The sequence below is a fragment of the Ochotona princeps genome, chromosome 22, assembly GCF_030435755.1.
Source record: "Ochotona princeps isolate mOchPri1 chromosome 22, mOchPri1.hap1, whole genome shotgun sequence".
Taxonomy (NCBI): Eukaryota; Metazoa; Chordata; class Mammalia; order Lagomorpha; family Ochotonidae; genus Ochotona; species Ochotona princeps.
Window position 1 is genome coordinate 39,109,454 of NC_080853.1, and position 12,188 is coordinate 39,121,641.

General features: G+C 47.8%; 1 protein-coding gene across 1 annotated transcript; it reads left to right on the plus strand.

The window, feature by feature from the left end:
• Nucleotides 1–480: 480 nt before the first annotated feature.
• On the plus strand, nucleotides 481–1,086 carry LOC131483041 (eukaryotic translation initiation factor 4E type 1B-like). Its single transcript, XM_058679909.1, is given in 1 exon segment — nucleotides 481–1,086. A coding segment is annotated over 1 exon segment (606 nt).
• The last annotated feature ends 11,102 nt before the right edge of the window (nucleotides 1,087–12,188 follow it).

Consider the following 12,188-nt stretch of genomic DNA (forward strand, 5'->3'; position numbering starts at 1 on the left):
CCTTGCACAGTCAGTCCTGCTGAGGTCAGGAGGTCTCTGGCTCCCTCGCTCCACCACTAGCCATCCTGAGTCTCCACCATGGAACACTCAGCTGGATAATGATTCCTTTTTCTTTATACTCAGCTCTCAGTGCCTTGGAAAACGTGCACACAAAAGCCTAGGGCGAGAAGGAGAAACTCATCAGGCCCCCAAGCTCACCGGCCTGGACTTGCTGTCGTCAGCTGACTCTCTCCGAGGGTACTGTAAAGGCACCACCGCTGTCAGCCAAAGGGCACCAAGCCTCAGCAGTGTGGGGGAGGAAGTTCTGAAGATCTGTCAGCTGGGGCTGGGCTGGGAGTTGCTAACTCAATCCAGGTCTCCCAGGTGGATGACAGGGATCCAATTACTACAGCTGTCACTGCTGCCTCCCAGGCTGTGCTTTAGAAGGGGACAGTGCTGGGGGCCTCTGTGGGAGATCAGGAGCTGGACTTGCCCAGGACTATGGGAGCTCTGAGGAGGAAGGCCTGGGATGAGGACCCCAGGGGAGCGCACCTCAAGTTGCACACCCTGTAGAACAGGTGGGCTCTGTGGTTCTTCAAGAACGACCGTAGCCGGGCCTGGCATGACAACCTGCAACTGGTCACCAAGGTGGACACTGTGGAGGACTTCTGGGCGATGTACAGTCACATCCAGCTAGCCAGCAAGCTCTCCAGTGGCTGCGACTATGCACTGTTCAAGGATGGCATTGAGCCCATGTGGGAAGACAGCAGGAACAAGCGGGGTGGCCGCTGGCTCATAAGCCTGGCCAAGCAACAGCGCCACAGTGACCTGGACAGACCGTGGCTGGAGACGCTGCTGTGTCTGATCGGGGAGAGCTTTGAGGAACACAGCAGGGAGGTGTGTGGAGCTGTACTTAACATCCGCACCAAAGGGGACAACATCGCTGTGTGGACCCGGGAGGCCGAGAACCAGACAGGCGTGCTGCACATTGGGCGGGTGTACAAAGAACACCTGGGGCTCTCCGCTGAGACCATCATCGGCTACCAGGCGCATGCTGACACGGCCACGAAGAGCAACTCCCTGGCCAAGAACAAGTTCGTGGTGTGACAACATCTGGTGCGACCGCTTCCCCACTGTCATCCAGCTGGAGCAGCACCTCCACCCAAGCTTGTGCCAGCCTAGCAGGATGGGGTGGGGCAGGTGGTATGGGCCTTCCCTTTCCTGGAGTGAATATAAACAGTTACATGTGGGATGAAAAAAAAAAAAAAAACCGCAGCCTGCAGCACACTGGCTAGAATCCCAGTTGCTACACTTCCAATCTAGCTCCCTGCTAATGAACCTCAGAGACTAGCAGAGATTGGCTCATGTGATTGTACCCCTGCACCCACATGGGAAACCTGAAAGAACTTCTGGCCCCTAACTTCAGCCTGACCCAGCCCTGACCAGTACAGCATTTAGGGAGTGACCCAGTGGTTGGAAGACACGTGTGTGTGTGTGTGTGTGTGTGTGTGTGTGTGTGTGTGTATGTCCCTCTTTCTGTGCTACTCGTCCTTTTGAGTAAATAAAATAATTCTTTAAAAGAAGGAAATTGGTGTGGAGCCAGAGTCCGGCATTGAACCCAGATCCTCTGAGATGCAGAATGCAGGAGCAGGTGTCTTATGCAACATCTTTTTGTTGTCAATTATACCTTAATCAAGCTGGGAGAGGGGAAAGTGAGGATAAGGGAGGGACAGCTTATCTTGATGGAGATTACCGCCTCACTCCATCAGTCAGACACACCTTTTGGAATAAAAGGCCCCAGTGCCATGACACACAGGCTCACCTACAGAAAGCCTCATCTGTTTCTCCACGGACTGTTGGGAACTCCTGGTTCAGGATTAGAAAGAAGTCACAAGGAGAGTGTCGGCCTACGAAGCGGGTGTTGCTACAGTCCTGCGCACTGCCACCTGCACACAGCCTCCTAGAGGCAGTGCCTGCTTTTAATTTATATCTGTTTATTTGCATGTATGAAAAAGGCAGAAAGACACAGAGAGAGACAGAATCAAATAAAGATCTTCCAAATACTGGTTCACTCCACAACCCCTCAAACACCCATAATAAGCTGGTGAGTGGAAATCAGGAAGCTGGTGTCCAACCCAAGACTCTTCGGCAGACGACAGAGACCCAAGGACTGGAGCAGTGCCTGCTGCCTCCCAGTGTGCACAAATGGAGCCAGAACTCAGCCCCAGGGGCATCTGAACCACTGCCCCCAAACACCTGCACCCGGGTGTTTCTACTAAGCACAGATTCCCCCTGTCTACTTTTGCCTTCTGCTGTGACCAGGGGAACTTTTTTTTTTTTTTTAAAGATTTATTCATTTTATTACAGCCAGATATACACAGAGGAGGAGAGACAGAGAGGAAGATCTTCCGTCCGATGATACACTCCCCAAGTGAGCCTCAATGGGCCGGTGCTGCGCCAATCCGAAGCCAGGAACCTGGAACCTCTTCTGGGTCTCCCACGCAGGTGCAGGGTCCCAATGCATTGGGCCGTCCTCAACTGCTTTCCCAGGCCACAAGCAGGGAGCTGGATGGGAAGTAGAGCGGCCGGGATTAGAACCGGCGCCCATATGGGATCCCGGGGCTTTCAAGGCGAGGACTTTAGCCGCTAGGCCACGCCGCCTGGCCCAACCAGGGGAACTTTGAGAAGTTCATGGAAACTGAAAAGATCAGCTTACTGGAGTGGGAGAGGGGTACAAAACCCTTTTGGAAACGTCTGCAGAGGAGGGGTGTCCCCAAAGCATGCAGGCTCAAGCCTTTCTATCCACTTGCCAGAATGATCCAAAGGCAAAGTGGGAGAACAGAGTGAGGAAGGGAGAGAATTGGACCATGTGTCTCACCTTGGACGCTGAGTAGAGGAGATAGAGGCCAAGGGAACAGCGCCACCCCTGAGGAGATGTTTAGGATGAGACCTTTCCACCTAGAAAGCAAACAAGCCCTATCCCCATTGCTTTGCTGTCCAAGCTCAGGCAGGAGTGTGCCAATTGCTTCCCGAGGAGGCCATCAACCTGATCCCTGCCTAGTCCTGGGTGCCCAAGACTAGGACTGGCACCAGACCCCAAACAGGCTCATCCACCTGCATGTGATAACCAGGGCTTGGCCTGTCAATCTCTTAGGTGAAATCAAGATAATGCACTGGGCTCAGATGGGGCTTGGGTTCTCTTTGGGGGAACCCCCCTAAGAGCTCCAGGTCCCTCCTGTCTCGACACCTGGACCCCTGGCAGGGTGGATGACCCAGCATGGAATCCTGTCTTGTCAGGAATTTGAAAATCCAGTGCTTGATTACATGGATACCCCCTGACAATGTCCTTAATCCTTCCCAAGTTGTTGGCAGGAGTGAGGGAAGGTTGGGCTGGGGAGGCAGGGACAGCGAGCTATAGATTAGAAAACAAAGCCAACTAATAATAAAAAAGAATATAACTATAACATAATAATATAATCAGCAAAACATGGTCTAGGTCCCAGATTGGCTTCTGGAGCTTTCTTTTCCACTGCACATGAGCTGATGGTACACCCTGTAGTCAGCAGGCAGGTGGCCGTGTGGCTCTGCCATGTCTTACCTCGACTCCATGTATTTCAGGATGAGCTGCATCATCTGCAAGAGAAGGTCAAAGTTAATATTCCCCACGAACAAGGAGCATGCCGGCTGCAAGGCCAGATCCTCAATGTCACCTCAGCAGACCAGCAGCTCATGTGGCCTACAGATGGGCTATGGTAGTGGACACAGACGTGACACCTGCCCCGTAGAATGACGGTGGTGGCCCAACCTGACACCAACCCCTTCCCTGGGGAGAAAGAGGGAAGGAAACAGAGCTTGCCTGCAAGTTCCAGAGCTGGGATACTCCATTTAAAGAGCACATGTGTGAAGAATGAGAGAAGGGGGCACATGTCTGGGCTGAGATGCTCTCTGAAGGATGCAGACCTAATCCTAACACAGAGGGGCGAGGTCAAAGGGTGGCAGGTGCATCCTGCCTGTTCCTCCTCCTCATCTGGGGAACCCCTCGGCAACCAGCACTGCTCACCTGTCCTCGGCCAGGCCCCAGAGAGCCTCCAGATCCAGGGATGGGGGTGATGGGAGAGGAGGCAGTAGGAACAAGGCAGCAGTACTTTCTAGAATCCCCGGGCCTTCATCTTAAATGCTGGCATTCAAGGAAGAAGGACAAAGGGTCTGCACAGGATGGAGTCAGCTTCTGTTGGCGCCTTTCTGGAGGACACCTGTGCAGTCCCCATACCCCACCCCCTACCTCCACCTGCCCTGGCTTCCGGTTGTGTACAAGAGTGACCCCAACTCAAAGAAGGGCTGGACTGGGTAGGCCTGGCTCAGAGCTTTGCCCTGTGCTCTTGTTGCCTCAGGCCCACGCTTCTGTCTCTGCTCCCGAGAGAGCGTATGGGGAGCATTTCCAGGTGAGTCCCAGGCGCCAGCCGCTCTGCCAGCTGGCATGGTTAGCAGGGCGTGGTGCACTCATGGCATGTCCGGGGGCTTCCTTCGAAGGCTTCCCTGTGGCTTAGGGAGTGTGGGGTCCACACATGTGCCACTTTCTAAAAAACGAACAAAGGCAGGCCCGGCGGCCTGGCCTAGTGTCTAAAGTCCTCACCTTGAAAGCCCGGATCCCATATGGGCTCCGGTTCTAATCCCGGCAGCTCCACTTCCCATCCAGCTCCCTGCTTGTGGCCTGGGAAAGCAGTTGAGGATGGCCCAGAGCTTTGGGACCCTGCACCTGTGTGGGAGACCCAGAAGAGGTTCCTGGTTCCTGGCTTTGGATCGGCGCGCACTGGCCCATTGAGGCTCACTTGGGGAGTGAAACATCGGATGGAAGATCTTCCTCTCTGTATATCCGGCTTTCCAATAATAATAAAATCTTTAAAAAAAAAAAAACAAAAACAAAAACAAGAAAAAGGAACAAAGGCGTTTCTCTTGTTGAAGACCCAGGGATGATCCCAGCCATGAAGGAAAGCCTGGGATCGCAAGGCCCAGGACTGAAAGACCATGACATAAAACACAGTGCAACAGCTCAGCAGCTTTGCACTACTTCTGCTAGAGGGTGGGATGGGGTGCAAAGAGCCACAAATGGCTCCACCCACTAAAAAGTGTACACCCAACAGTGGTGTGCAGGATGTTACCAAACACACCAGCCTGCTTATAAAACCATGCCAGTGCCAAGGCATTTACTGTCTGCCCTAGAGACAAGACCCAGACACTAGGGAGAATGAACACACAACCAACTCTTCCTGGAAATAGAATCGGGAAATGGAGAGACCACACCATGACCTCCCCATCAGGTCCAGTTCCACTTGAACCAATCTGCCTCTACAATGAAAGGGGGCACTTCTACAGCCGCCCAGTTCCACCAGGTGCCACACTTTCGCCCTTTAGCACATGCATTGATTCCATACCTTCATAACTGAGGTGATGTTACAATGGATGAGGCCCTGTAATAAAAAAATAATAAATAATGACAATAATACTCATCAGCCCAAACATTAGAGAAATTCTCTTGGAAAGCAGGCAGTGCCAGAGACCAGGGAGTGGCAAATGGGCACATCAAAGCACTTCCATCACTCACTCAGCCTGCAAAATCAGGTCTGAATGGAGCTTCAGCAGGTGTGCACTACAAACATCTGATGTCCAGTCTATGGCGTTCTGCACACACGGTGTGGACTAAGAACTTCCTTCGAAGCTGGCATCTCCTAATATGGAACTCACCAAGAACATTCTCTCCACCAACAATGACCATTCTGCTGTTCATCCTCCAGGCTTCCTGAGCACCCAGTCCCCCCACCCCAGCCTGTGTCACACACTTGCTACAGCCACTGAACAAATGTCATTACCTGGGAGAGAAGAGAAAGCCCCAGAGGTGACCTTCTCCCTGTGCCTCCATGAGATGAATCTGTAAGGCATAGCCAACCTTTCACAGCGCACAGCATAGAGCCCCAGAAGGACAAGTTGCTGGGTAATCACCTAGTGACTCCTGGATGTGGTCCCCATTTGTGTATCAAGGAGCAGTGGGGGAGCAAGACATGCTCTGAGCAATACTCAGTCTTGGCCAGACCTGCTTCCCATCACCACTTCCCAGGCTCTAGTGACAAACCAGATGGAGGCACGTTGGAAGGGGCCCCATACCTGGGTGAGTGGAAACCAGACCTACCTTCCTGGATCTCATCCGGTGCACTAAGGAAATGTGTGGGGAGGAGGCTCGGCAGCATTCCAACGTTGTTGACTGCAGAAAGAGGCAGAACAGACATGCATCAGAGGAACAGGTGTGAGTGGCCATGGAGAAGCATGCGCGCAAAGGAAACGTACTCTGATGACTGGGGAAATGTCCAGACACAGGGGATACCATGATTGGACCACAGTGCAAGGCAGCCATCGCAAACAAGAGCTGCTTGATGGGGAACCATTGGTGATGTAGAGTTTCAAGATTTATTGTTTTGTTTTGTTTTGTTTTTTTTTTTTTTTTTTTTTTTGGGGTTGGGGAGAAGACAGAGTTACAGTAAGAAAAGAGGCCGATGTTGTGATCTTTCCAAAGGCTTGTGCCACAGCTGCTGCGATGCTGGCAGGAACCCAAAAGTTAATCATGAAACTTGTGGGCTGGGTAGCTCCAAAGGAGATGATAGGTCTATGTGTGCAAGCCACGGGTAAGCCAAAGCAAGACGCACTGCCTGCCAGCGTCTAAGGCTTTTGTCTCTATGAAAATCCACAACTACAAAGTTATTTGATGGAAAGTTAGATAACCCGGCAATTACGACATTAGGTGGACATGTCCAGGATCTGAAAACAAAAATGTAAATCACACTTGCATTAATCAGATTGTTCTTTAAGGCATATGTAGGAAACAAACATGGTGTCGAAATCTGCTGTCTGATGTCCTTCCTCATAAGCTGTAATGATTAGCTAATGACACTAACTCTGTATGTGATCCATAAAAATGGGATGTTAGAGTAAGGCTCTCGGCTCTGGTGTGTCGGAGCCCAGAAACACCTGGTACCTGCTACTCTCAAGTCACAGCAGGCTTTCGGTTTTGTTTATTGCAGAGTTTTTGTGTGCTGGTGTGCAGCACACAGATTTCCCATCAACTGGGTCACTGTCCAAGTAGCTACAATAGTCAGGGCTGGGCCAGACAGAAGGCAGAAGCCAGAAACTTCACCAGGGTCTCCCACGTGGGTGAAGGGACCCAAGGACTTGGGCCATCTTACGTTGCTTTCCCACGCACAATAGCAAGGAGCTGGATTGGATGTAGAGCAGCCAAGACTCAAATAGGTGCTCTAGGGAGATGGCAGCACAGTAGCCAATGGCTTAACCTACAACACCACAGCATTGACCTTTGTAAGGTGTTTTTTTCTTTTCTTTTTTCTTTTTTAAAAGCAAATTACAAGGACTCAGTAGTACATATAACCCTGGCTTTAATGATACATGTGTGTTTGCCTGAAAGGACATGCCCTAGAATGCTCTCTCATCTCAGACTACTGGAATTGTAAGAAATTTGTATTTCTTTTCCCTGCCTGTTCTTTCTTTTGGTTCTTGTTCCAATGATGTGATTTACATTTTTATCTGCAAACATGTCATTGCTTTTCAAAATCAGGAGTCAAATTGTGTGTATACAACACAAATACTACACTTACAGGTGACTATAAAATACTTTGTCTATAAATTATTGCAGGAAAAATCTTGCATTCTAAATAAGACAGAGGATTAACTCTCAACCACATGAACATTCTGTTTCATAGAACAGTCATAGCGGCATTGGTCAACTAGACAAATTCTCCCAAATCCATGTTGCTGGTAGTCCATTTTCTATAGAATGTCAACATTAACTCCATGAAAGAAAACTCATCCTGGGGCTGGTGCTGTGGCCTGTCAGCTTCAACTGCCATTTGTATCTGCTCCTCCCATTATAATGCATGTACTACACAAAGTATGCACGTTGTGGCACAGTGGATTAAACTACCACCAGGGACATCCACCTCTCACATGTAAGTACTGATAAGAGTCCCAGCTACTGCATTTCCAAGCTAGTCCTTATTAATGCATCTGGGAAGGCAGCGGGTAATGGCCCAAGTACGTGGGTCCCTACAACCCACATGTGCGCTCCATCCAGGTAGAGTTCTTGGCTCCAGCCTGGTGAAGGCCAAACAGCTGTGGGCACTTGAAGCATGGACCATCAGGGAGAAGATTTTTCTCTCTCTGCTTTCTAGATGAATTCAGTGTTGTTTTTTTTTTTTAAGGTGCACACAATGCCTGATTTCCTGCTTTCATATCCATACAAATAAAAACATGGAAACATTTTAAGAATGAGATCGTTGAGGCCAGCACAGTAAGCTTCTGCCTTCAGCACCAGCATCCCATCCAGGCATCAACTCAAGTCCCGGCTGCTCCACTTTTGACCCAGCTCTGTGTTTGTGACCTGGGAAGATGGCAAAGGATGGCTCAGGTTTGGGGGCTCCAGTGCCTATGTGGGAGATGTAGAAGAAGCTCCTGGCTCCTGGCAAAGCTCTGACCATTGTGGCCATTTGGAAAGTGAACCAGCAGATGGAAGGTCTCTACCTCTGTGTCTCTCCTTTTCTCTGCAACACTGCCTTTCAACTAAAAACCTACTAAAATGAAATTTTCAAAACTACTTATAGTTTTACAGATTTCTGTTCATTTGCCAACAGGAACTTCAGCTATCTGCTTAAAAGAGGTAAACAAAAACAGTTTCAATTAACTTTCTGCTTACAGCTAAAAAGAAAAAAAAGCCTTCTAAAATTTAACGACTTACATTGCTGCTTTGACACTGAACTTAAAATCAAATACAGTATTTTTACTCAAATGCTCTAGTAAGACAGGAGATTGTAATTTGCTAATTTAGGGTGCTTACTCTGCTTCATTCAAAAGAGTTGCTAGTATTTCTTTCCTTTGGGAAATTCTTATTTTTCATGTCTAATATATTTTTGTCCTATAACATGATTATTATGACTTTACAAGCAATCAGCTTTTTACAAAATTGGATAGATGGACTTTGCATCATTTTTCATATTCAAAATTCAGGAATGTTTCAAAATTTGAGAAATGTATGTTTTTCAAGTGTATTTCCATTATCTACCAAAAGAGGGGGGCATTATTCAGTAATACATGAAGATCTAGAGCAATGCTGCAATTATAAAGTGAGTCACACAATTCAAAATTTAATCTATATTAAAATAAGAGGTAAAGACAATAAACTGCACTTAATTCAACACCATCATCTGGAACAATATTGTATTAAAGATAGATTGATTTATAACAAGGAGGAGACAGGAAGAATCTGCCTTCTGTTGGTTCACTCCCCAAAAGGCCAGAACAGCCAGAGTTGAGCCGATCTGAAGCCAAGAGCTCCTTCTGGGTCTCCACATGGGTCCGGGTCCCAAGGCCTTGGGCTATCTTCCACTGCTTTCCCAGGACACAAGCAGGAAGCTGGATGGGCAGTGGAGCAGCCGGGATAAAAACTGGCATGCATATGGAATGCTGGCGCATGCAGGAAGAGAATTAGCCAATATAGCCATTGCTCCAGCTCCAGCTACTATTTCATCATGTAACCAATTTGAACTATTATTGGCACATTTTATATTCTTTTAAAAACCCAAAAAAGGCGCACACAGACTGTCCACGCGGACCGCCCATACAGACTCCTGCACTCCTGGCATTCCAGACAAGTCCCAGGGGAGGGAAAGCTGTGCACGGTGGTGTGATCAGCAGTGGCCCTGGTCATTCAAAGCTTACAGCACCTACCTTCCCTAACCTTCTCTCACCCACAGTGTGACAATCAAGAATGTCTTCAGACATTGACAAATATTTCAGTCCAATAGCCCTTACTTAAAAATGTTTTAAGTAAATTAAGCTTTGACATTCCACACCTTGTGTCATTTTGTTTGTTTACACACTCAAGTTTTTCCTTGATAGCACTTAAAACACTTTCTCTGTAGTGGCACATGAGAGAAGGTAAAAATAAATACATTAAGCTTAAAGACTTCATGGTGTGTCTGAAAATGAAAATACAGTAGTACCTTAATTATTCTTTAAAAAAAAAGGCCCCTATCAGCTACAGCCATCAGATTTTGTTTTAGACAACTTCTCTACATCTGAAATAGTAATAACTGTCCAACTGACACATGCAGATGTTTCAAAAGCAGCTTCTAGCCTATTGGCAAAGGGGTACCCATAACAGCACTTCAGAAGGTTTGTACAGAATGCAATCAGAAGTCTGAGTTTAGGTACCAAAAAAAGCCTTCTTTCATCAATGGTACTCAAACATTTTGGCTTTTGGTCAATACTGGGTAAAGATTTTCAACATGAAATTAAATTTCCTAGATACATACAGAGCTGTGCCTTCCACCCCCAAATTTTTTCACTCCTTCTCAATGTTCTGATCTTTTGTTTGGAAGAAATGTGTACTTCACATAAGTTGCCAAACTTACTGGTGTAAAATTATTTTAAAATAGCACAAGCTTGGGGCCAACATGCTGGTCAACTGGTTGATCTCCATCTGCAGTGGAGGCATCCAGAACGGCAATAGCTCCAGCTCCCTGTTTATGGCTTGGGAAAGCAATGAAGGCTGGCTCAAGTCCTTGGGCCCCTGCACCCATGTGGGAGGCCTGGAGAAAGCTACTGGCTCCAAACTGGCTCAGCTCTGGCTGCTGTGGCCAGTTGGGGAGTGAACCAGCGGATGGAAGATGGATCTGTCTCCCTTTCTCTCTCAAATCTGCCTTTCAAACAAATACATCTTTTTTTTTTTTTTTTTTTGGATTTATTTATTTCTATTACAGAGAAGAGGAAAGACAGAGAGGAAGATCTTCCCTCCGATGGTTCACTCTCCAAGTGACCGCAATGGCTGGAACTGAGCCAGTCTGAAGCCAGGAGCCGGGAACTTTCTTGAGACCTCCCAAGTGGGTGCAGGGTCTCGCTTTGGGCGTCCTTGATTGATTTCCCAGGCCACAGGCAGGGAGCTGGATGGGAAGTGGAGCTGCTGGGATCAGAACTGGAGCCCATAAGGGATCCCGGCACGTTCAAGGCGAGGCCCTTAACTGCTATGCTATCGTGTTGGGCCCAAATACATCTTTTTAAAAAAGTTATCTGTGACAACACAGACTAACGGATGCTACATGAGATGACACGGGCACAGAAAGAAACAGCATGATCTCACTTATGTACAGGTTCTAGAAAAATGATCTTAGATATAGGCACCAGTTCATGTCCCAGCTATTCTACATCCTATCCCATTCCCTGCTAATTGTCTGGGAAAAGCAGCAGATGGCCCAAGTGTTTGGGCCCCTGCAGCCCCTATCAGAGACTGGGACAAAGCTTCTGGTTTAGACTGGCCCAGTTCTGGTTGTTGTGGTCATATGGAGAAATAAACCAGCAGACTGAAGATATCCCTCTCTCTCTCTCAAACAAATAATCTTTTAAATGAGGGGAGGAGGACCATTAAGTTTTTATCCGTGCTGATACCACAACATTTAGCATTCAGTGGAGGCATTTCTCTCAGGCATAACAACAAATAAAGAAAATACTGTTTGACAAAGTTTCAACTGTCTGAAAACACTACTTTTAACTTTCTTCAGAATATAAGCCTCTCCCTTAACAAACAGCTGAACAGACCACTTTTCTATTTGTTGACACTACCTCAAAGTCTCAGACATAAGCTTGGGCCTAGATGAACTGTATCAATTGGATGGAAAGATTCAGTGAATGTAAAATGTAAAACTTGACAATCCAATGTTTTCACAGTCACTCCGATTCTAATTAGTCTGACCTTTTAGGACAAGGAAAACTTTTCTCAATGTTGCAACTGCTTTTGATTTATCAGCAGCACCATCGTCACCTGAAAGGCAAGCACACATTGTTCTCCTAGGGGCAGAAATCATAACACAGGTCTGTGAAATTAACTGCCACCACAAGGGAGTACAATGTAACCACACGGAGGCTCTGAACACACTCAGCACAGCAAAAAAGACTGCTATAAGATACATGAAACAGCCTTGCCAATTACACCTACTGGGAAGCAGTGCCACAAGCACCCGTGAGCCTTCTGCAATGCAAACCTTAGACCCACTGAGCAACCAACCAGCAAGCCAGTAACAGCAATGCACATATAGGCGTAAGGCAATGAACCATAACTAGTCTCTCTGTGCATACATCCTATGAAACAAAACTATTTT